General features: G+C 39.3%; 1 protein-coding gene across 5 annotated transcripts in view; it reads left to right on the top strand.

Annotated features, from left to right (window-relative positions):
- LOC131432595 (furin-like protease 2) overlaps positions 1-24,534 on the top strand; it is a 967,327-nt gene that overhangs the window by 898,410 nt on the left and 44,383 nt on the right. For all 5 annotated transcript variants that reach the window (XM_058598954.1, XM_058598958.1, XM_058598955.1 and 2 more), the window contains exons 10-11: positions 2,253-2,409; positions 23,885-24,159. In XM_058598954.1, the coding sequence (XP_058454937.1) occupies positions 2,253-2,409; positions 23,885-24,159 (432 nt within the window). The remainder of the gene's footprint in view (positions 1-2,252; positions 2,410-23,884; positions 24,160-24,534) is intronic.

Raw genomic sequence — 24,534 nt, forward strand, 5'->3', positions numbered from 1 at the left:
GTCTATTTTTGTTTTTCACTCAAATATTGATTTTTGGAAAATATTCTGCATTTTGCCTTTTGTAAGCTCTGCCCCAGCCGCCATTTTTTATCAGACATTTTTTCCATACGATTGGCATTTGCTCCAATCCATGGCGCATAACTAGTCAGTTCAGTTTCAAAAACTACGACGCCACCAAAAATTGGATCGATTCATTCGTCGAATCTGAGGAAAAGGAATATTTCAAACGTGGTATCCGAGTCTTACCAGGAAGATGACAGAAAGTAGTACATAACGATGGACTATGCTTTAGAAAACGGTACTGCAGTGATACTCTCACTTAAAATTATGGAACTTAGCAGAAAAAACGCTACTAATTCATTCCAACGCCTGATATATGATAATTAGATTTATATAACAACATTTATGTAGGTGTTTTATGCTATATATGTTATGAATATTCTGATTTTATTTAGCATATACCCGTTTATTTGAATTTTACTCGCACCAACTTCATTTACAAAAATATAGCCCTTGTTTCTGTGGTTTTCGAAAAGTAGAAAAATGCTGTAAAATCAAATACTATTGAACAGTGGCTGCCCTTTCCTATCTATATAGAACTCTAATCGCAAAACATCATCATTTCGCCATATATTTTGTATGGAAGAATGAAAACAAAGTTTACAATATCATATCTTTGAGAGGATATAGAGAGATTATTTCTTATTAAAAAATTCGTATACTTTAAACTGTAATCCTTCACTTATCTGAGAATTCAAAAAAATTAATACAGTGCTGGAAAAAATATTTTTTTCTGATTTCTGCCACTTTTGTTGGCCACTGTGCGGTTGTCGCTGAATGGCGACTCTGTATTCTAAATAGCAGTAAAATGAGTGTGATACTAACCTGAAACTTAATCTAATTTTGATCATTTTCCCGAAAAATTTCGTGAATAATTTTTTAGGATAAACTAATTGTACAGTTCCACTCTATTTTGATAAACCAATTGAACACCAAATTTTTACCAGTTCCACCTTGTTTTCGCGCCCAAGGCAGTCGCCTCACTACAGCTCTGTCTGTGTATGTATAAGTACCATCTAAAGTTTAAATTAATGGTCTTACAGTTTCATACAAAACTTCCGAATTTCATCCAGATCCGACTTTTGGTTCCGGAATTACAGGGGAAGCGATATAAAAATTCTCTTGTCGTTCAAAGCAGCAAACCAAAAAACGCTTTGAAATTCTAAACTGGGTTCAAAACTAGTCATTGTCAGGAAAAGGCCAAATAAATAAACCCCGGTAAGGAATATTAACATTAGTTAGAAACCAGCGGCAACAATATTTGGGCAACACATGTACCAAAGCAAACTGTGTTGGACCTATTTTTTCTTGCTGTCAGACAACGGAAAAGAACCAAAATCAAAGTTTTGGCATTACATTCCGTTTGTGGAATTTTGCCTTTTTTGTTTCAACAGACTTCGCAGTTGGTTTATAGCGTACAGAATCATTGCATGGCTAGGCTAGTACTACGATCCTACTGACACTAAGAATCCTTCCAGGACAGGGCTGGAACATACAAAAACTGGCTTGTAAGGCCAGCGCCCTATGCCTTGAACCGCCAACCCAATTTTGCTCTCTATGCGGCTTATGAACCATCAAACCCTCGAAAACTTAATCCACTTGAAATTCACCTAATACCTCATCATTCCAACCATGATTGCCGACCGATATCATAAACTTCCGATTTGCTAGTACTACCATCAGCATCACTAATCACATAATCCCGAAATTGCTACGATTGACTTCTCCCTTCCTCACCAAAGCGAACCATTTATTTTTATTTAGTAGCCACGTTTAATTTAGCACTCATCCATAGCTCATTTCTCAAAACACAGATATAAGCTGTCAACCAAAGCCCACAGAGTGCAAAGCAGTAGAATTTCATCAAGTCCTCAATTCAAGCGTAAGATGCACTCAAGGGTAACAAACACAAGGACTCGGAAAGATGCTCCATAAACATTGCTCTTATCCGCAACCACAAAGCTAGTGGTAGTCTCAAAAAAGTACCATCAAGGGGCCACTCACCAGGCGAAGTGCGTGTGTATGTATATGTTTGTGTGTATGTTAGTATGTATGTTTAAAGTTTAAAATTGATGCCGAGAATCTATTCAAATTAATTCCAGCAGCTTTGGTTCCTCTTCGGTTCCCGTCTCTAATTTGTTCCTGTTGTGGTTTACTATTTTTTTTCCTTTTCTTCTTCTTCTTTTCTTCAGACTACGACAACCGAACCTGTGTTCCGTGCGAGGCCAATTGTGCATCCTGTCAGGACCGGCCCGACTACTGTACCAGCTGTGATCACCATTTAGTTATGCATGAGCACAAGTGCTACTCGGCTTGCCCCAAGAATACGTACGAGACGGAGGATTACAAGTAAGTGTCGGAAACCGGTTTCTTTATGAAGTAGTGTTTTTCCGAAGGCACAAAGTCTTAGTTACAGCAACATCTAGCTTCCGGTTGTTTGCACTTTGTCGGTGAAAACATCTTTTTATCGAGCAATGGCAAACAGATACAGTCCTGGATGGCTAGAAGTCTATGATGAACAAAGTTTCCAAGTCATCGAAGTTTGCTGCGTTGGGGAAAAATCAACTGAAATTTTACTACCGTCGATTAAATCTAGTTTCTACCTTGAGGAACAAGTCGAATTGGTCAATGCTAAAATATACATCTGCATAGTCGAAAGGTCTTGCTATTTTCCTGGTCACTTGGCCTACAATCAAAATAGGAATGCAAACTAGAAATGGTTCATAAGCGAAATTTTATTGAATGTGTAAAATAATGATTACTCATTATATTCACTTTTTATTATTATCAATGCCATTTTATTTCACTCCGGTTTTAACCATAATTGGGGGGCAATATTTACTTATTTTTTACATTTTTCCCATAAATACGCTTATTGCTTAAGGCAGTTTACAAAAGTTTTATCTTAATATAATTCTGATATAGTTACTACGATTTGAATTTAATAAAACATATTCCTCTTATTTTTTAAATATCATATTAGGTCATTTATTATTGCATCTACTCAAGAATATTATTTGAAAAAAAACGATTAACTGCAATAAATTAAAAAATAAGCTGTTATTTTTATTCATTTTGTTGACAATTTCATAAATTATTTCGAGTTTGTTTGTATCATCACATCATTTCTGTTCAAATTCAAATGGTTGAACTAATGGACGCAGTTGGAGTTAAAACTAAATCTTAAAAGGGTCAATTATTAAATTGAAACTCCAATTGTCTGTATGAAAAGATAAAGAAGATTCATGTAAGGACGGTCACGACAAGCGAGAATGTGGCGAACTGGGACATTGGGCAGTCTACTTTGGCTACGCAAGGAATTTATTAGTTGATATCTGACATCACGATACTCCACCCATGTCCAGACGACATGATCAACATCGCGATAACCTTCGCCACAAGCACAATGATTAGTCTCGGAGAGGCCAAGATGTGCGTCTAACGTGTAGTGATTGAGTCTGGACATCACACGAATGTAATCCCAACTCACATCCAGCCCCCTGAACCATGCCTTCGTCGATATTTTAAGAATAATTGAATGCATCCACCGACCCAAATCATCTCTATCCCAAGAAGCCTGCCAGCTGGCAAGTGTTCTTTGGCGAGACGCGTCATAGAATTCATTGAAAGCAATCGGTCTCTCATAAATTTCACCCTCAATAGCACCACGTTTGGCTAAAGTATCGGCTCCCTCATTGCCTGGAATGGAGCAATAAACCGGGACCCAAACTATTGTGTTTTTATAAATATTATTCAATATGTCGTTCAAACACTGTTTTATTTTGCCCAAGAAAAACGGGTCATTTTTGCCAGCAGCGTTTGAGCGAATGGCTTCAATAGCGCTCAGACTATCTGTAGGAAGAGGAAATAATGGTTGGGAGATAATGTGACGATTACACTTAAACTATAATTAACTGTTGCTAACTCTGCTATATAAACAGATGCAGGTTCTTGAAGCCTAAATGAATCCGAAATATTATTGTTGAACATACCAAACCCAGTAGCCTCTTCAATTCGTGATCCGTCCGTGTAAAATATTTTCTCAGAGTCAATATGCCTGAACTTACTTGTAAATATTTTTGGGATTTCCATCGAGCGTAGGTGATCCCACATCGCGCTTCATGAATGTATGGAAAAATATCATTGAGTCAGGGACATTTAGGAAGCTGTCACGGATAGGAATATATTTTGAAGAGTTGATTTTCAGTGACACATGGTAAAATTATACTGTAATGAATCATGTTGATTCATTGAATTGAAGCTCAGCTAGCCTTTCGAAGTTAATAACTTCTGCAGAACTTCAAGACGAGAGCAAACGCATCCATATACCATCACTGAAAATATCGTTGTCTGATACAATTTTATGAGATCTTCCGGATGAGCACCCCACCAAGATCCTGCTGTTGTTCGAATTGACTCTTTGTTGACATTTTGTTATCAGAAACCTAATGTGTCCTCCCCACGTGCATTTGGAATCAAACCACACCCAGAAGTATTTGAAAGTCAAAACCTGCGCGATAATTCTTCCTATCATATGGAGCTGGAGTCGCGTGGGTTCATGTTTCCTTGAAAAGACGACCAGCTCCGTTTTCTCCGCAGAGTATTCGATACCCAGATGAATTGCCCAAACGGATAAGTTATCTAAGGTATTTTGCAATGTTTTTTTTTTTGCAGATCAACAGCTTTGGGTCCAGTAACTGAAACTAGACAGTTGTCAATGTCATTCACGTAAATATTATAGAAGAACGGACTGAGGTATGAGTCTTGCGGGAGACCCATGTAGCTGATTCTGAATGTTGCCAAATCGCCATGTAAAAAATACATGCACTTGTAGGAGCTTGTCTGAAAGAACATCAATGGAAACTGAATCAAATGCTCCGTTAATGTTTAAAAATACAGATGCCATTTGTTGTTTTGGAGCGAATGCAATTTGGATGTCAGACGAAAGCAATGCAAGGCAATGATTCGTCTCTTTATTTATACGGAAGCCAAACTGAGTGTCCGACAACAAGTCAAAGAAAAAAATGTTCGAACAATTTTCTGATGCAGGAAAACATGGCAATGGGTCTATATGAGTTGTGATTAGAGGCTGGTTTCTCCGGCTTTTGAAAGGCTTGCCTCCAGTCAGGCGAAACATGTTTTGTTCAAGAAAATTGTTGAACAATTCCAACTAAAGTCTTGTTGCAAGGTCGGGCAGATTCTTCACCAAGTTGAATTTAATTCTGTCCAACCCAGGAGCGTTATTGTTACAAGACAATAGGGCTATAGGAAATTCCATCATTGACAAGGGGCTATCAGTGAAATCATTATTTGGAGGGAATTCCCGAATAGTGATCTGCGTAGGATTAGAATGTGGGCAAACTTTCTTAGAAAAGTCAAATATCCTTCGGTTCGAGTATTCCTCACTCTTATTTCCTACGTTGCGATTCCTAATTCGTTCCAAACAGTGCTTATTGAGGTTTCTCTTGACAAACCTTCGACAAAATGTCTCCAATAGCTACTTTTTTTTGGCCCGAAGTATGCTCTTGTACTGGGTTTCTAAAAAAATGAATTTTAAAAAATACTGAGGAGTTCCTCCTCTCCGTTTTAGAAACGTCTTGCAAGTATTTTGTTTTGCGTGATTAGCCCCTGAGCACTCTCTGTCTTTGGGTTGGGAAGCCTTCGTTGGTCCAGCAAAGTGTTTAGTTTGGAATTGTTCTGCGGCCTCCAGAATCAAACAAACGAGGAAGTCATATTCTTCAAATGGGGGAAACTCTTCCATTCAGCTCAAAGTACTTGAGATACTACTTTGGTATTTAATTCGCAGTCAATATTTTTTGTCAAATCATATATATTATTAACTGAATTACCAATGCCTTTGTTACTGATAATTGAGATGATGATTGGTAAATGATCGCTACCGTGTAAATCAGGAAATACTTTCCAGGTGCAATCTAGTCGAATTGAAGTCGAGCAAAGAGAATGCACTTGGACGTGTAGGAGGTCTTGGAATCCGTGTCATGCTACCCATATTCAATACTGTCATGTTGAAATTGTCGCAAATATTATATATTAAAGATCTGCTACCATTGTAAACGCTGTCCAACTTGAGCTCTTGGAGGAATATACACCGAAGAAATGCAAATGTCCTTTCCTTTGATGTTTATTTGACAACCAACAACTTCTATACTAGAAGTCGAAGGAATGTTTAATCTATAAAAGGAATAACATTTCTTAATTCCTAAAAGCACTCCACCATAAGGGGAGTCTCTATCGAGACGTATAATGTTAAAGTCTCTAAAATTTAAGGCTATGTTTGATGTAAGCCATGTTTCGCACAAAGCAAATACATTACATTTTTGACTATGCCATAAAACTTATAATGAATCAAGGTTTGGCATGACGCTACGACAATTCCACTGCAGGACAGTGATGGAATCATTTGCGGCGTATGATAAATTATCCATCAAATGATACATATCCTGAGAGAATTGGCCATTGAGCTGATAACTGTTTCAAAAAAGTTCTAGCTATTGGAAGGAATGCCGTTATGAGGGTCTTTAGAGGTTCAGAAATATTGAATGCTGCGAAAATCAATTCTACAATTTCCGAAAACTTCAGTAATCCTGATGGTGGCTGTGAAACGGAGCTTACTGGATTATTGTCTTTTCTGGTGCTAGTTCCTGGATTGGTTCGTGAATTTGACAAACCAGGAGGCACAATTTTCGGTTTTAAATTTGGCTTTTTAGATTTACCACTGGGATATTTTTTTGAAGCTTTAATTTTAGGTGCCTTTTTTTTGGTAATTTGTGGGAGGACTTCTTCCTCTTAACAGAACCTTGAGGAGTGACGAACAATGTACCTTCACTATTTTCATCAGAGTCCGATTCCTCTGACTCTAGATTTGAAAAAGCGTTTTCTGTTTCGAGTGGGGGGACATCAATAATTGTTTTAAGCATTTCTGCATATGTGCGCTTAGACCGTGCTTAGCTTCATTTTGTCTTCACGCAACTTAAATGCAGCGCATACTGAAAGATCATCATGAAGACTCTCCCCACAATAAACACATTTTTCAATGTCTTTATCGCAAAGATTATCCTTATGGGGCAATTCGCATCGGATACATTCAGGTTTATTACTACAAGAAGTACGTGTATGCCCGAATTCTTTACAGGTGCAGACATTTTTTTGTTTATTTCGGTTTAAGCCTTGAGATCACCCAATTCTGTGGGTTGGGAATTGAATCCAAGTAGGCCGCGTGAAGGACGATGCTCTTCCACAAAAATGGGTCTAATAGCCTCAAAGCCTACCCACGTTTTATTCGGGACACCAAAATAATAAGAACAAAAAAAAAGTTACGCATAATTCAACAAAACCGGTTGCTTATTTCAAAATGATAGAGTTATAAGGCCATTAGAAACAGTTGGTTTAGATGTCAATCATTTTTTCTGCAAAATTCTTTAACTTTCTATGGCATATCCAAAATGAGGTTTCGTACGGTATCCTCAGATACGCCCGCCTTGACAATGCTTCATTTTCTGTAGAAATCATCGGTAACATTTGCTTTCTTACTGGTTTCAAAGAGTTTCCGTTTAACTAGAGTCCAGCACTTCTTTTTTTAACTTTTTTAACGATTTTCTGGACAGTTTAGTTGATTGACTGTTTTTTGCACGCATTTGCGCTTTTGTATCTCATACCATTCAATTTCAGGACGGATTTTGGATAGTGACAAGATGCCGAATTAGACCAAAACAGTACTGAAGAGCCGTAACTGCAGATAAATGGAAGCAACTGCATTTGCAAGCATTTTCCTCTGGTACACATTATTTTTAGATTTAAATCGTTTATTTACCCCCGGTTTTAACCTAACTATGGTCGTTCACCGGGACAACACATTATTATTGTAAGTGCCGGTTGAAATGAAACATTCAAATATTCAGCCACATCTACAGATGGCCTGCCAAATCAAATATTTCCTCAGGAATTAAGACACCTTCTGTGTTCGGAAATTTCAGCAACGGTGTTTATTTACACCGCGGTATAAAAAAACCAGACCTAGAAGCTATTTAAAGTCTTCTAGCACGTATGAAAGAACATTTTTGTAATAAAATTGTGTGAAGCTCCTTTTACAGAGAATATTTTCTCAATAACGACACCACCTTCTTGTTCATTTGTTGGAGCATACTTTCCAATTTATTTCACTTTCAACCTCACGATTCAAAATAAAGCGCTAGTGAAATGGTTTGCAAACACAAAACACTGTACTTACGGTAGTTTAAGTTTCTTGGTCAGGTCACGTACACATAATTTCGGATTTTGCTGTCGCTTGGTTTGAAATAATTCAAAGAAAAAAGAGTGTCAACGAGTACAATCAACTAATTTAAAAAAAAACATTACCGGTTTCTTTTGCAATGATTGGTCAAAATTTCAGTTTTATTAAATCAGAACTCAGAATCAGCCGTGAAACTTCATGATTTGGCATAATTGTAAAATTGTATTGTATTCCGATAGCCAACAATCACCGCGCTAACCTGTCAATTGTCATTCACGATCGGTAGCAGCAGCATATAACTGTCATATTTTATGTTTCCCAAGATTGAGTACTTATGCAACAATTTGGTGTTTTGATGGTCTGTTCTGAAATGTGTTTGTTTTCCATGTTATTACCTCATGAAGGTCTGTAGTTTATGGGCCAGGAGTGTGATAAATTGCCATAACAGTATGAAGTGACTGATAATTCCAGTACATTCTTTTCTTTATTCGAAGTGTACCTGTGCAACTACCTCCATTCGTGAAGTGCACACTTAGCGTAATGTGTGGGAGGGAGAGTTTTTCAGTTAGTATCGGCGAATGGTGCAGTTTTGTTTTACTGCACCAGCAGAAACATCCGTACACTTGTTTAGATTCTTGCGCAATATGCTCTCGCTTAGATCAGCCATTGGAATATTAAATTTTGCTTCCCATTTCGCGCGATTTTTATGACATCCGCAGCTTGGTTTTGTATGCTTCTGTTCCTTAGTACCGCAGCTGCCAGGGTGTCGTTATTACACTCAATGGGGCCCGAGGGTGCTTTTCCGATTCCCGAGTGCCTCCGGCACCGAAGGGGATTTTGCTGAAGCAAACGACGATTCCACAAAGTGCCTACTCCCGGCACTGGGTTTATGTGTGTTTGTGTGCGGTTGTTCAGGTAAACTGTTTTATGGTATCGCCGTCGTGGTATTCGAGCTAAGCAGCACAAAGCGCGAGAGGTTTTTACAGCAGCTGACGCATAATTAACATCGATCATTGCAGCGATATGCTGCGGAATATTTAATGAAGCTAAAACACACTGTGTTCCCATTGTAAGTGTTTTCGAAGTAAGCAACGAAATGGTTTCAGGGCCGATAAACTCCGGTTGACTTCTGGAAAAGTGACTCGTGCTTTGTTGGAATGTGTTTCACAACGACTGTGCTCGTAAAGGCATGATTGTTTGCATTCTATTCATTTTTTATCTCATCCTAACAGATTATTTTTGGACATCTTTCCGTAGTAGTTGAATATAACATACTCGTCAATGTTTTGAAAACATTCATAAACTAATCTATATCCAGATTGTAGTATGTTAAGTCCAATGAATTTATCATTATTCAAGCTATAAAAGGGGGGGGGGCTGATCTCACAAGCTAGTTGTCGTATGTTCGAGTCCCGACCTGGAAGGGTTCTTAGTGTCAGTAGGATCGTAGTACTTAGTCATGCAATGATTCTGTACGCTATTAATCGGCTGGTGAAGTCTGTTCCTGATCATCAAGCCCTAACAAGCCAATAACAAAAAGCTGTTTTCGTAGCAAGTGCTGATATAAGTCTGGTCTCGTTAGTAGTTAAAATATCAAAATTTTCTACTTACCTTACCTAACAGCTATAGGCCTGGGGTGTCCTTTGCTGTATCAAGCATACGTCTCCACATAACTCGGTCCATGGCTACTCGTCGCCAGCCACTCAAGGCACGGATGCTTCTGAGATCACCCTCCAACATGCTCGGTGCGCTCCACTTCTTCTTGTACCAGTCGGATTAGATTCAAGAACCATTTCCACTAAGCTGTCGTCCGAAATCCTTATGACATGCCCAGCCCATCGTAGACGTCCGATTTTAGCTGTCCGTACGATAGGTGGTTCTCCTAGCAGCTGTTGCAATTCGTGATTCATACGCCGTCTCCACGTCCCGTCTTCCATCTGCATTCCGCCATAGATGGTCCTCAGTACCTTTCTTTCGAAAACGTCGCGCGCGTTAGTCCTCTGCCAACATAGTCCAGGTCTCGATTTCGTGCGGTCGATTTCGTGCGGTGGCGTACTTTTCTCTATCGAAGGGTTTTTCTGAGTCCAAAGTACGCACGATTCCCTGCCAAAATACGTCTCTGTATTTCTCTGCTGGTGTCATTATCGGCGGTTACCAGTGAGCCCAAATACACGGACTCGTCAACCACCTCGATATCGTCACCGTCTATCAATATTCGTGGTGGGAGGCGTAGTGTTTCTTCTCTAGAACCTTTTCCTCTCATATATTTTGTATTCGACGCATTTATTGCCAGTCCGATACGCCTAGCTTCAGCTTTCAGTCCGATGTAGGTTTCCGTCATCTTCTCAAGGTTACGTGTCACAATATCAATATCGTCAGCGAAGCCAAAATGTTTTACGGACTTTCGGAAGATCGTGCCACTCGAGTCGATCGTCGCTCTTCGAATCACACCTTCCAAGGCAATATTGGACAAGATACAAGAGAGTCCATCACCTTGCCGTAGAGGGCTACGATTCGAAGGGACTCGAGAGCGTCTCAGATACTCGGACGTAGCACATCACTCTATTCATCGTTGCTTCGACCAATCGCGTCAGTTTATCCGGGAAGCCGTATTCGTGCATTATCTGCCTGTTCTGTTCTCGATCGATTGTGTCGTATGCCGCTTTGAAGTCAATGAATAGGTGATGCGTGTTACTGGAATAGGTGAATAGGTGATGGTATTCACGACACTTCTGGAGTACTTGTCTTATCGCGAATATATGATCCGTAGTGACGCGGGCTCCAGTTAATCCCGCTTGGTACGGCCCTACGAATAATTATCGTTAGCTATTGGTGATAGACGACGGCAAAAGATTTGGGAGAGTACCTTGTAGGCGGCGTTGAGCAATGTGATTGCGCGGTAATTGCAACAATCTAGCTTATCGCCCTTTTTGTAGACGGGACATACCACTCCATCCATCCATTCCTGTGATAGAACCCCTCCTCCCAAATCTTAGAAATCATCCAGTGCAGCGCTCTAGCCAGTGCCTCTCCTCCATGTTTGAGCAACTCGCCTGGTAACTGTTCATTGATAGCGGCTTTGTTGTTCCTCAGCTTGCCTATCTCCTCACTTATCTCCGTCAGATCAGGTGCTGGGAATCTGTCGTCGGCTGAGCGTGCACCCAGATTGATTCCTGTGTCGTTCTCTGTATCCTGTGCTTCGCATTCAGATGCTCGTCGTAGTACTGCTTCCACCTGTCGATCACCTCACGTTCGTTCGTGAGAAGATTACTACTGGTATCTGCACATTTCGGACTGTGGCGTGTAGCGTTTACGTGAGCGGTTCACCTTTTCATAGAACTTCCGTGTGTCGTTTGCGCGGTACAGCTGTTCCATCGCTTCGCGATCTTGGTCTTCCTAGTGGCGATTTTTCTTCCGGAAAACCGTGTTCTGTCTGTTCCGTGCCTGTCTGTATCGTTCCTCGTTCGCTCTAGTGCGGTGTTGCAGCATCCTCGCCCTTGCTGCATTCTTCTCTTCGACCAACTGCTGACATTCGCCGTCAAACCAGTCATTTCCTCGATTCAATAAACTCGTACCTAGAACGGTTGCAGCAGTGCTACTCACGGCGGATCTATATTCCTCCAGCCGTCTTCAAGAGTCGCCGCGCCAAGCTGCTCTTCCGTTGGTAACACTAGCTCCAGTTGTTACGCGTATTCCTCTGCAGTACGAATGCTACGTAGCTGCTCGAGATTGAGTCCAGGCGTTCCTGTGCGACGAGTATTGTGCACCGTCGATAGTTTTTAGCGCATACAAACCATGACAAGGTAGTGGCCAGAATCAATGTTGGCACTGCGGTAGGTGCGGACATTGATGACGTCGGTGAAGAATCGCCCGTCGATGAGAATGTGGTCGATTTGATTTTCCGTTTGTTGATCAGGTGATCTCCAGGTGGCTTTGTGGATATCTTTGCGGGGGAAGAAGGTGCTTCGAGCTACCATTCCTCGGGAGGCTGGAAAGTTCACGCATCGTTGTCCGTTGTCGTTTGTTACCGCGTGCAGGCTCTCCAGCCCGATCACGGGCCTGTACATTGCCTCTCGGCCTACCTGAGCATTCATGTCGCCAATGACAATTTTTACATCCCGCCGTGGACAGCTGTCGTAGGTTCGTTCCAGCTGCGCCTAAAATGCTTCCCTTTCGTCATCGGGTCTTGTCTCATGTGGGCAGTGCACATTGATGATGCTGTAATTGAAGAAACGACTCTTGATATTTAATACGCACATCCTATCACTGATTGGCTGCCACCCAATCACGCGCTGGCGCATCTTGCCCAACACTACAAATCCCGTTCCTAGAACGCTGGTTGTCCCACAACTCTGGTAGAAGGTAGCCGCTCGATGCCCACTTTTCCACAAAGTTCCTGCAATGCTACGACATCGAAGCCGCGGATTTGAAGCTCATCATGCAGCATTCGGTCGTATCCTGGGAAGCCAAGCGATTTGCAGTTCCATGTGCTAGCTTCCAATCGTAGTCCTTATTTCGTCGCGTAGGTTTTTGCCGATTGCTCCGAGTCGTATTTATATCCTGATTATTCGTAACAAGTGTTTTCCGAGCAGCTTTTTAGGCCTGCACCAACCTCCTGTCTCGCCGGAGGGCCATCGTGTCAGCACTATTTAGAGTGCCACACTGAAAAAAGGACGGTAATCAGCCGCTCCTAACATGGAGAACAGACGCTGTTTCGAGCCGCCCCAACATGAGGAACAGACAGTCGGGTAGGTTTGCTCTCTGTAAAGGAAAAGCAAGCCCCCCCCCCCCTTCCCTGACAGCATACGACCAAGGTCCCACCGGGGTTGGTTACCCGATCTTTCCTATGGTTACTCGCAACCCAGCCGGCACCGCGGGGAGGTACGAATAGGAGTTACTGGACAAGAGGCTATGAATCACATTGGGGCCTGAATTGCGCATTGTCCAGTCGTTTAACAACCAATTTGACAATAAACACCCCTTTTTAGAGGCACTTGCTTCACAAACTTCACTCTTTTGTTCACCTGTGCAATGAATTTCTGATCTCGCCTAGGAAAAAATACCCTTTTTATCTCCTCTGAATTGCAAAAAGTATCCATGCCAAGTTTGGTGATAATTTACTAAGTTATCATTGGATTATGTCGATATATACAAACAATTGGTCTGATAGAGACACTTGTTATCTTTTCACGCGTATAAATATCTTAACAATCATATCTTAGTTTTATTAAATACCTGTGCCTATCAAAAAATGTCGATTTGCAAAATTCGAAACACTTTACCTTTAATTTCCCTTGTTAAACACTTACTACAACCCCTTCCTCCTTCTTAAAATATCCCTCAAAACAACGTATTTACAATAAGAATTACTTGTGCCAAGTTGGGTAATAATCGTTGTTTCGTAGTTTGAACCCCCCCGCCTATAAATTTCACATTAAACCACCTCTTTTAGAGGTACTTATTATATCCACCCCCCACAAACCCATGGTCTTCAAAAAGTATCGATTCTCGTCAAATTAGAGAAATTTTGTCATGACCCCCTCACCTGTTAAGGACACTTGTTGCACATTTCCCCAATAAAATATCCTCATAATAATAATAAAATAAATATATGATACCTCTGAAGAGCAAGAAGTACCGGTGCCAAGTTTGATAGCAGTCCGTTCAGTAGTTTTGGAGTTATGCAGTTACAAACATAACACCTCCCATTTTAGAGGCACTTACAACACCCCTGAGCCTTGGGGGTTTAAATCAATCTTGGCAAAACCGATACACTGAAGAAGGATGCAAATAGCACTCCGAAATACGTATCTGTATTATAACGTTTTATACACTTTCGGAAAAATAGTGACTGTGAAAATAGTGACTTTGTGAGAGTGTAATGACGTGATATAACATAGTGGAATTCAACGGTACAACAACAGTACTATTAGTGACAACATTCTACTAACAGCTCAAACAGAAATTTAGAGGAATCTTGGCAAAGTTTTGGGAATGGAAAGATCAATACTTTCGGAGCAGTGAATTATTCAGTCACGACCTGCACGCGCGAAGTGTACCGCAGCGAAACTCGCTCGGATACGGACTTAACTTATCGACACATGCCGCGCCACTGATCGAATCCTAACTTTGACAGTTTATTGTTAGCAACGTTTCAGTTAAAATCGCGGTGTAAAAATTAATTCAAAAAATCAAAAATCGTTGCTGCAAATTATGCAATTCTCACTATTCAGCTGCAATTCTCACTATTCAGCTGTGAAGCAAAATTATGCAATTCTCACTATTCAGCTGTGAGGGAAAATTCTGCTAATGCAATAGTGATCCCAGATTCTGAACCCTCTGAGACTGATGACAGTAATGACAATGTGTCTATATATTCAGTGACTATACAGAAGTAATTCTTACATTTACTTACTTTCTTAGTAGGGAATCTCGTGGAAAAAATGAATTATTGAGTAGGGAATCTCGTGGAAAAAAAGAATTATTGAGATTCCGAGAACAAATAGTAAAAACGAATTTTTTTATCAAACTTTGTTGATGTTATTATATTAAAAATCATGATATTCATATTTTACAGAAAAACAACTTTGCCCAATTTTACACGGTGCACACGACTGCACATGATTTGCTTGCAAAAAAGACGGGTGGATAATGTCACAGACATAACTGGATGTCGTGAATACGAATATAACTGAAACGCTTTCTTCTTCCTTTCGAATATCAATTATGTCAGCCTTCCCCTTTTTCACTACTAGAATTTGAAACGATACACCTAAACTGAGCCGGTGCTATGCATTTTATATAGCAAATTAATAGAAAGTTCCTACAACTACGAACTCCAACTGGTTGAAAGAAGGACCGTATATAGTACAGTAAAGTAAAATTTCGCATAGTTTTTTTTTTATTTAAAAGATATTTTTTTTTTCAGGCCTATTTGCGTACAAGCTTTACGTTGCCGATTGAGCCGAGTTTTTGAATAAATTTTTTTTTTGAGTTGGATCTCGTTGTCACCCTTTTTCTAGGGGGAGAGGTGCTTTCATTTCTCTCCTGCGAGGATTGAGGGGCACTTCGTTCGTGGTTCGTCTCGTCATCCATTGCCGCATCGATGGTATTGTTGTCGATTTCCGTCTTCTTTTCGTTGCTAGTTGCTGTAGATGCACCTTGTTGTATATTGCTTGCAATTGCTGGTTGGTTGGAGGGTAAGTTGCTAACTGCAGCAGGTGTACTTTGTTCTATAGAGGATACTGATGGTTTCGTTGAAGGGGGTTCTTCATTGATGTTGGCGGCTGTCACAGGTGCACTGGGGTTGCTTGGGGTTTGTGTGAAGGAAGCACCGTTGTCCTTTGGTGTGGTTGTCTCCTTGTCCAGTTTATCACATGGCTTACCGTAGTGAACAGCTTTTTGGCAATATTGACATGTGGTCATCTGATTGTCATAGGTAACAAGTGATTTGCACGGAATTCTTGTACCTTGACCGAAAATCACGTAAGAAGGTATAGGCCTCTTCAAGTGTATGCGTAATAAACGTACGCCATTTAGAATACCGGGGAAAAAATTCTTCCATTTTTCTTTTTCGATAGAGAGAATCTCTCCGTATTCGGACATAGTTTTGCGAATATAAGAATCGGTAATACTTGAGTGAAGATCATGCCCACGCACTTCTATAGCACTATCTTCCATATATTCTGGAATGTTGTACTTAATGTTCTCGTGCTCCACATAGTGCACATTGTTATTGTCTTTTGCGAATTGAATTGCATCTAACTCTTTATAAAACTGGATGTAAACAACATTATTCGTCTTATTGCATTGAAGTAAATGCACACGTCTAATGTCAAGATGCATTTGCTCCTTAAGCAAACCTTTAAATTCTCGTTTCGAAGGTCGAATTTTGCACTGCCTGAAGTCAACAACAATTGTATTCTTTCATGTCGGCGGTAGCTTTTGTTCGTTTGGTTCACTCATTCCGAGGTCGTTCTATTGTTCACTACACAATACTGTACTTGGTTTTTTCTGTCCCGAACGTAAGCGGTTTTGTTTTATCGACTGACTTGGATGAAATGTAAAACCGAACTGAATTTCGCATAGTTCTTTGGGAATATGTTAATGGTTCTAAAAAGAACTGACTCGAAGAATTCAGGAACTAGGGGCTTGACCTGAGTTCAAGAACTACATTCAGAACTTAGAGCAGGCTCAGAAATCAAATATAATTTTGAACAAGTTGCGAAACAGAATTAAGTTTCGGAAACCAGTTCCAACATGCAGGTTTTAAATTCTAAACCTGTATTCTGGAACTAAGTTCCTGAAACATAATTTTGAAACTAAATTCTCCTCCCGACGATCGAAGTCCATATGAAAGTACGATCTAAGCGTTTGATGCTTTATACCCCGCAAAAGATCTGCTTTCATTGCCGACTGCTCCACCTGACGACTGAAGTCCAAATGAGAACACGAGGTTTTGTACCACGCAAAAAGTCTGCTCTAATTACTGGTGACTGCTGCTACCGACGATCGAAGTCCAAATGAAAGCACGACCAGAGCGTTTCACGCTTTATACTTGGTTTGTTCTTTCTGATGTTGATGGGAGAATCACACCTTGACATCCAGTTCCGTCTGAAGCACTAGAAGGAATGAATGATTATCAATCAAAGTTTAGCTTTTATACTCGTCCAGTAGATAATCGGAACTGATATGTGCTTGACAACCTCAAAACCGTCGTCCGTGTGCGAAAAAGGCAAGCTAGTGTGATGAATTTTCCTCATTATTTTCAAAAGTTTTAGAAAACTTTGTTTTTTAATTATTTATGATTTTCTTACACTGTTGAAAACTTAATCACAAATTCCTGATCATATTTCCGATAGATTGTAGAAAAAATTATGCTGTTGGGTTAAGTACATCAAGAGATATTCGCAATAAAGCTCTGCACATTCTTGTGCAGGGTAAATTTTGAAAAGGCGCCCCATAGTAACCCCAACCTCAAAACCGTCGTCCGTGTGCGAAAAAGGCAAGCTAGTGTGATGAATTTTCCTCATTATTTTCAAAAGTTTTAGAAAACTTTGTTTTTTAATTATTTATGATTTTCTTACACTGTTGAAAACTTAATCACAAATTCCTGATCATATTTCCGATAGATTGTAGAAAAAATTATGCTGTTGGGTTAAGTACATCAAGAGATATTCGCAATAAAGCTCTGCACATTCTTGTGCAGGGTAAGTAAAAAGTCGAATTTATCAAGAAAAAAAGAAGAAGCTCGACGCAACGAATGTTTTTGATTTTTGAATTAATTTTTACACAGCGATCTTAACTGAAACGTTGCTAACAATAAACTGTTAAAGTTAGGATTCGATCACTGCTCCAAAAGTATTGATCTATCCACTCTGAAACTTTGCCTAGATTGAGTTAAACCCCTACAGCTTCTTTATTCAAATAAAAAAAATTAGGCCTAAGTTTGAATTTTTTTTTTTTTTTTTTGTTTCAATTATAGAAGCTTTAACATTACTGTCATTCACCTCTTCGGGCCAGAAAAACTTTCTGTCCCTATGTGCGGGTTTGGGAATCGAACCCAGGCGGACTGTGTGAAAGGCATCGACTCACCCATCACGCTATACCCGTCCCCTTTGAATTTTTTTTATTAGTTTATTAATTTTCAATTTTGTTCATCAAATAAACTAGAAAAGTTGTTTCATGGAATCACTTATTTAAAAGATAAGGAAAGGCGCACATTTTATGTCTTGGACGAATATTTTTATCTTTATTAGATTTCACAGTATAAGCTGTTGAAAAAAGGCTATTTTTTGTAAACGCGAAACTTCAAAAAATCATATCTCGAAAATTCCGCGGTTGATTTTGCATGGAATGCCCCATATAGCTTACTGAAGTCCGTAAGATAAGCCGGACTAACAGTTTTAACGAGCCGCCCGCAAAACTCTCGCTTCGAAAAATCCATAAAAAAAATACGAATTGGAACAATCTTGGCATCAAGGCGACGAATAAAGGAAAATGATAGCCGAGACAAAACTTCTTCTTCCATCATGCAAAGCTCGTCACATTCTCATTGACATTCGAAAACTACTGAATCGACAAGAAAACAGCCAATTTCTTTTAGGCATGTAGTTGTCACACGATGTGTTGATTCAGTCTGTCTGTCTAAACTGACTTTATGTATATGTACCTTCTCTACTATTATGGAATAGAGTTATATTCTACTCAAAACGGTATCGTACGAACTTCAACTATACAAAACTTCACCTCATCAACCAGTTGATGTCAGTTTATAACAAGTTAAGCAAAGTAATTGCCATTAGTATAACAAAAACTAAATGTTAATGTGTTCTTGAGAGTAAAATTGGCCAAAACGTTCAGTCTCATCCATAGTATAAAATTTAATTTTAAACTTCCAAATCGAACAGGTTAAGTGGAATATTCAAAGAACGCAAACCGTACGATTTTTCTATGATGTAAATCACAAACAGCTCTGAATTGTTTTATTTCGAAGTGCTCCACCGTACAAATGGCAATCTCTAATCCTGGCCGATACACTTCAATCAAGTGTGCGCTGTTCATCATCGTACGAAAGTTAATCCCCAACTGCTCCATCCGTCCTAGTCCTCGACCGGACAATGCCATCTGCAGTGAGCAATCTCCTTTGCTTCCAGTACCACCCTGTTTTCTCGGTAGCATTGGATTGTTGCCATAACAAGTGCTTAATCCCTGCCGGTACCATTGAACTACCCCCAGGTCGACCAGCTGCTCGAAAGAAGGCAGAGAGACATCTATTGCCAGGCAAATACGCTTTCTGCCGGGGCTTAGTATAAAGATCACACAGGAGTTGTTTTTACAGGAATTAAGATCCGGCTGCTCTGGGAAACTTGTGCCGTCGAAGCTCCTTTGTGCTTCAGACTGTAGCAAAACAACGTGTAATAGAGACGATCTGTGTTTTTGACTTGCCGAGATAATTTTGCTTTTTCAGTTCGGCATCATTGAAATGCACTCCTCCCCTGCTCTCCTGACATGAAGTCAATTTCATTCAATATTCAATGAATAGGAGAAACAGGTAAAGACGAGAACGGCTCGTTCCAATATGTAAACACATCAGCATTTGTGCCCGGAAAGACGGAAACTGGGCTGGACGGCTTTGATGTTCGGACGGGGTTTGGGTAAACGGAAAAGAACCGATATTCAAGTACCTACTGAACACCAAATATTTGAAAAGTACGGTTTACATGGCCTTGTGTACCACCTCAACACGTGTTCCAATTTTCACAACCTTTTAATGAAAGAGACAAACGAATCCGTTTTTTTTTCACCTCATTCTACTTACCTCCCTTTATGCCCATGGTGCACGCTTGTAACAATTAGCTTGGAAGGTTTCTTACTTGAAAGCAGAGTGTAGTTTTATTCGTAAAATCAGGTGTACTTTATGTGACAAGAAAAGGTTGAAAAGACAAAATAAAATAGTGCATAGGCTTGCGGTGAACCCAAGGCGAACAGTAAAAATAAAAATAATGAAATAAAAATCGTTTATAAAAATATTGAAGAAACATTTATTGTGGTGTACTTGAGCAGCTTGGTTTCCCAAACAAAAATATGAGTGGTGCAATGATGCCTTTCTCATATAATTTATATGTAAAATATCACTAGAAGATTCCACCACCAATTTATTTTAACTTGAACAAAATTGAAAACTTTCTTTGGATATATATTAACATAATCTTTACAATTTATGTCAAGTTAATAACATTTGTTCGAAAAAATCGTGTGATTTTACATTTTGTAGGATGCACATAAATGAACGTGAAATTGTGTGATTTGAAAATTACATAGCTGAAATAAAAAACAAAAGATCGATAGCAACAAGGGGACTTGAACCGAGAAACAGTAGATCATAAAGCACATCGGTTTATCTACTGAACCACAGAAGCACATATCTGCTTGTTGAATAATTGATGCATATTAATTCATACAGCGGCACTTGGTGGTGGATTGCAGATTACACTCGGAGCGTGTAAAATTCTCTGCGAGTGGAATATTGCGTTATTTGAAAAATAAAGTGTTTGTGAATTGTATTGTTTGTAGAATTATGTACCCTGTAAAATTCATGATTTGTGGCATCGTCGAACTAAAAGACGGTTTGAAATTTCAAACACACTCTACCCTACAGTTCTGAAAACGGAAGTAGGACCCGGATGAAATGAAACAGCTCCCTATTAGACTATAGAAACTTTCATTTGAGCCTGAGTTTGTGGAAATCGATCAAATCATCTCTGAGAAAATTGAGTGAGGTTCGTTTTAGAGTTTTTGACCAACATTTCCGGTACTTCTGGAACCGGGAACTGGGTACCGGTATAGCCGAAGTCGGTTCTTTCAGTAAGTTTAGTAAACCAAATCTAGAAGAATTTCATATGGATGTGGCAAACCTTTCGTATAGAATAACGAAATTGAACAGGGCACGCTGCGAACGGATCAAAGCTGATGGTGTTTTCTTCTTCCTAACCAGCACGTACCGATGCGTACCAATTTTGCATCGTCATTTTGAATGAAGATTTGAATGTTTTGACACTCATCGCCCTATAATTTCGGAACTGAAAGTCGGATCATGATGATAATATGATTCTGGGTTTTCCTTTGCTTTTTTGATAGCTGTCAAATTTGTTAGTTTCCAGTTATGAGAGCTTTATTATTTAACGATATTTAAGAAAACTTCATAGAAAAACTGTATTTTTTCGCTGCAAAAATTATGTGGATTAAGAAGAAATTCGGCCTTTAAGTAATCGACAATAACTTTGCAACAGTGATTCATGTTCTAGCAATTGAAGATTGACACTACTTGTTCCAACGAAAAATTGCGAAGTGCAATTACGTGATTCCTAACGACAATTTAAATTTTAGGAGTAAACGCCTAGCATTAGCCTGCTTCTACTCAGAAAAAAAATTTAAATTTTGCAAGTGACATAATTCTACAAACGATACAATTCTTGAAACTTAACTTGTCGAATGACGCAATATTCCATTAGTACAGAATTTTACAGGTTCCGAGTGTGATTTGCACTTGGTTACCAATTGTCTGCTTTATGGGTTTATATGTACAATTATTCATTAACCAGATATGTGCTCATGGCTCAGTCGATAAAATGGCGTGCATTATGATCTAATGTTTCTCGGTTCAAGTCGTGCTGTTGCTATCGATCATTTGTTTTATATTTCATTCGATTTCAAGCCATATAATTCTCAAGGCACACAATATAACATGGTTTACCTTTTTTTATATATATAAAAAATAGGTATAGAATTCGCTCAAACTTTCGAAAATTTTTCCGAGGCCCGGAGGGCCGAATGACATATACCAATCGATTCAGCTCGACGAACTGAGCAAATGTCTGTGTGTGTGTGTATGTGTGTTGTCAACTAAGAGGTCGAGATCTCAGAGATGGCTGAACCGATTTTGATCAAACTAGTCGCAAATGAAAGGTCTACCCGTCACCCAAAACGCTATTGAATGGTTTTGAGATCGGATGTTTACTTTTTGAGTTATTCGAAGTTTTATGTCAAAATTTACAGTTTTTTGACAGTATCTGTCACAATTGACCTTGAAAATAGAATATGTTTTCAGACTTAGATTCCGCACGATAATACCTATTCAACAAGCCATAGATTGTTAAAATCCGTCCCTTTTTAACGGAGATATCGAAATTTTTGTGTAAACGACTTTTCCCCCTATTCCAGCAGTAGGAGTTTTGAGCGCTGTATGACAAAGCAATGCTTGGGAGCAACGGAAAACACGATTTTTTATTCTGTTACATACTATTGTTTCTAAGTACCAAAAAGACTGTGTACAGCATCCTTTTTCATGACAATTTGCCTCGGACCGATTTTAGCACGGCTCGTTTTTGGCAACATAATCGTTCGAATATGACATATATAAACCAGATGATGGCAGATTTTTTTAATTATATTGTTTTAAACTACTTACAGCAATAAATGCTGGAAGAACATAACATCCATATACCATTCGAATCAGTTCGTCGAGATCAGCAAATGCGTGTGTGACAAATAATTTCACTCAATTTTCTCTCAAAATTTCTTTTCTACAAATTCAGATTCATACGAAAATTCGTATTGTCCCAAACAAAGTTCCTGAATTATGTTTGGTTCCGACTTCTGGTTCCGGAACTACAGGATGATATATGAAACGAAATCAACATTGTGTAACTCATTCTTCTCGTAGATGGCTGAACCGATCTAAGATTCAAATGAAATCTAAGAATCATCTAAAATGCAAATGAAAAGTTTCAAGATTCTTTAAAACATCTTGCTCTTCAGTCAGATCCAACTTCCGGTTTCGGGGATACAGGGTGATTGGTATAAAAATGTCTATTCCACATAAATTAATCAGGTTTATCGGGTTAGCAGATTTGGATAGTCGATAAAAAATATTAACTTTTTTCAGTTTTAGTGGTATTCAGTTGTCGATTCAGAAGGCACCTAAAAATTTAATTCTTGCTATCATTTCTCAAAGATGTCTTCACTGATTTTCAAATATTTTGAAAAAATGTAAACTATACAGCTATTCAGGTGAATTTATCTGACTTCGGCCATACCGATTTTAGAATTCCGGTTCCAGTATAAAATCGTTTCTCAAAGCTCAATCGTTTTCTCAAAAAAGCCTAATCAAATTTCAGAAACAAAAATTCAAATTGAATTAAACTTGTATACAAAATTAATTAGTTTTATACATACATACAAAAATTAATGAATTTTATCCAATTGAGCTTCAAAGTTGTACTCAAAACTGTAATTTATTCGTCATATGGCCATACGAATCGGTTTGGGTTATGCTGGTTCCTGAATACCGGCTCTGGAAGTACCTTAAATTACCGTAAACTCTAAAGTGGAACTTACATATCATGGCATGTTTAATCGATTATCACACTTCTAGATTTAAATTCGATTGTATTTGCAGTTTCGACATTACAGAGTAATGAGTGATTACAATCTCAAATTGTCGCTTAAAACGACGGTCATTAAAATAATGTAATGAAAACTTAAACACCGAAGAATACTCATGCAAAAAACACACGCGGATTGATAAAAAAAGGTATCATCTCACTGCTAGGTGGATTAATCACGTTTTTGAATATAAATTTGTGTGAAATACGACGCTCCATCTATGTGCATCTAATGGGATGTAAAATCACAAGACTTTTTCGAACTGTGATTGCCCACTCTAGAATAGAACAAACATGTTTTTTCTCCTGTGGTGTGGGTTTCATTGAAACCAATGAAGCAGTACAAGCGGGAATTACGCAAATTAAAAACCATCCGACAGCATCTATCCTACCAAGCCATTGGCTGTTTTCAACCACGGACGGAAAACTCCCAAACAACATTGTTTCCAGTGCTAATCCGAACCGCCCGGACCGCAACTGTACTAACTTACTTCCACTGTTTAATTAGCGTAAAATCACGTTTCATTGCAGCACAAGAATTAGATTTCCGGCGCACAATCTTGCCCTAATGTACTAACCGTATCACCCGGTTCCTCTCTCTATCTTTCTCTCTTTCCGTATATTTCAGCTGTGCCGATTGCCACTCGTCCTGCATGACCTGCAACGGATCATCGGAGTCCCAGTGCATCCTGTGCCGTGCCGGACGGTTTGCCCACGAAGGACGCTGTCTGAATGCCTGCTCGGATGGGTTCTACGGAGACAAAAAACGGCACGAGTGCATGGTCTGCCCGATCGGTTGTGCGACCTGCAGCAGCGGCCAGATCTGTACGAGCTGTCGCGAGAGCTGGACCATGAACAAAAAGGGCAAATGCATTGCCAATGGAAGCAACAACTGCGATGAGTGTGAGTATTTCGACGTTGATGGATTAATGTGATTAGTTGCTTGGGAACGGGCTTTTTCGTGACGCAAATTTTCCGTAGAAAATAATCAAATGACGTAAATTCACCAGAAAGTCAACAAAGAATCAGTCGCATGAAAACCAATGACCAGACACGGTATTACAAAGATGCACTTGCACAAATGAACGCCTTAGGTCAATTACCCATATTGGTACGAATAACGTGTCGTATGGGTTTCCGAAAATTGGAAAAGGTTTCATGCATGGATGTCTCGTTTTACATTCGGATGGAACTATGCCTAAGGCAATCAAACACACACACACACACAGAGGTGTTACTTCAACATGATGTTCATAACTTCTATTGTACTGAACGTGT

The sequence above is a fragment of the Malaya genurostris genome, chromosome 2, assembly GCF_030247185.1.
Source record: "Malaya genurostris strain Urasoe2022 chromosome 2, Malgen_1.1, whole genome shotgun sequence".
NCBI lineage: Eukaryota > Metazoa > Arthropoda > Insecta > Diptera > Culicidae > Malaya > Malaya genurostris.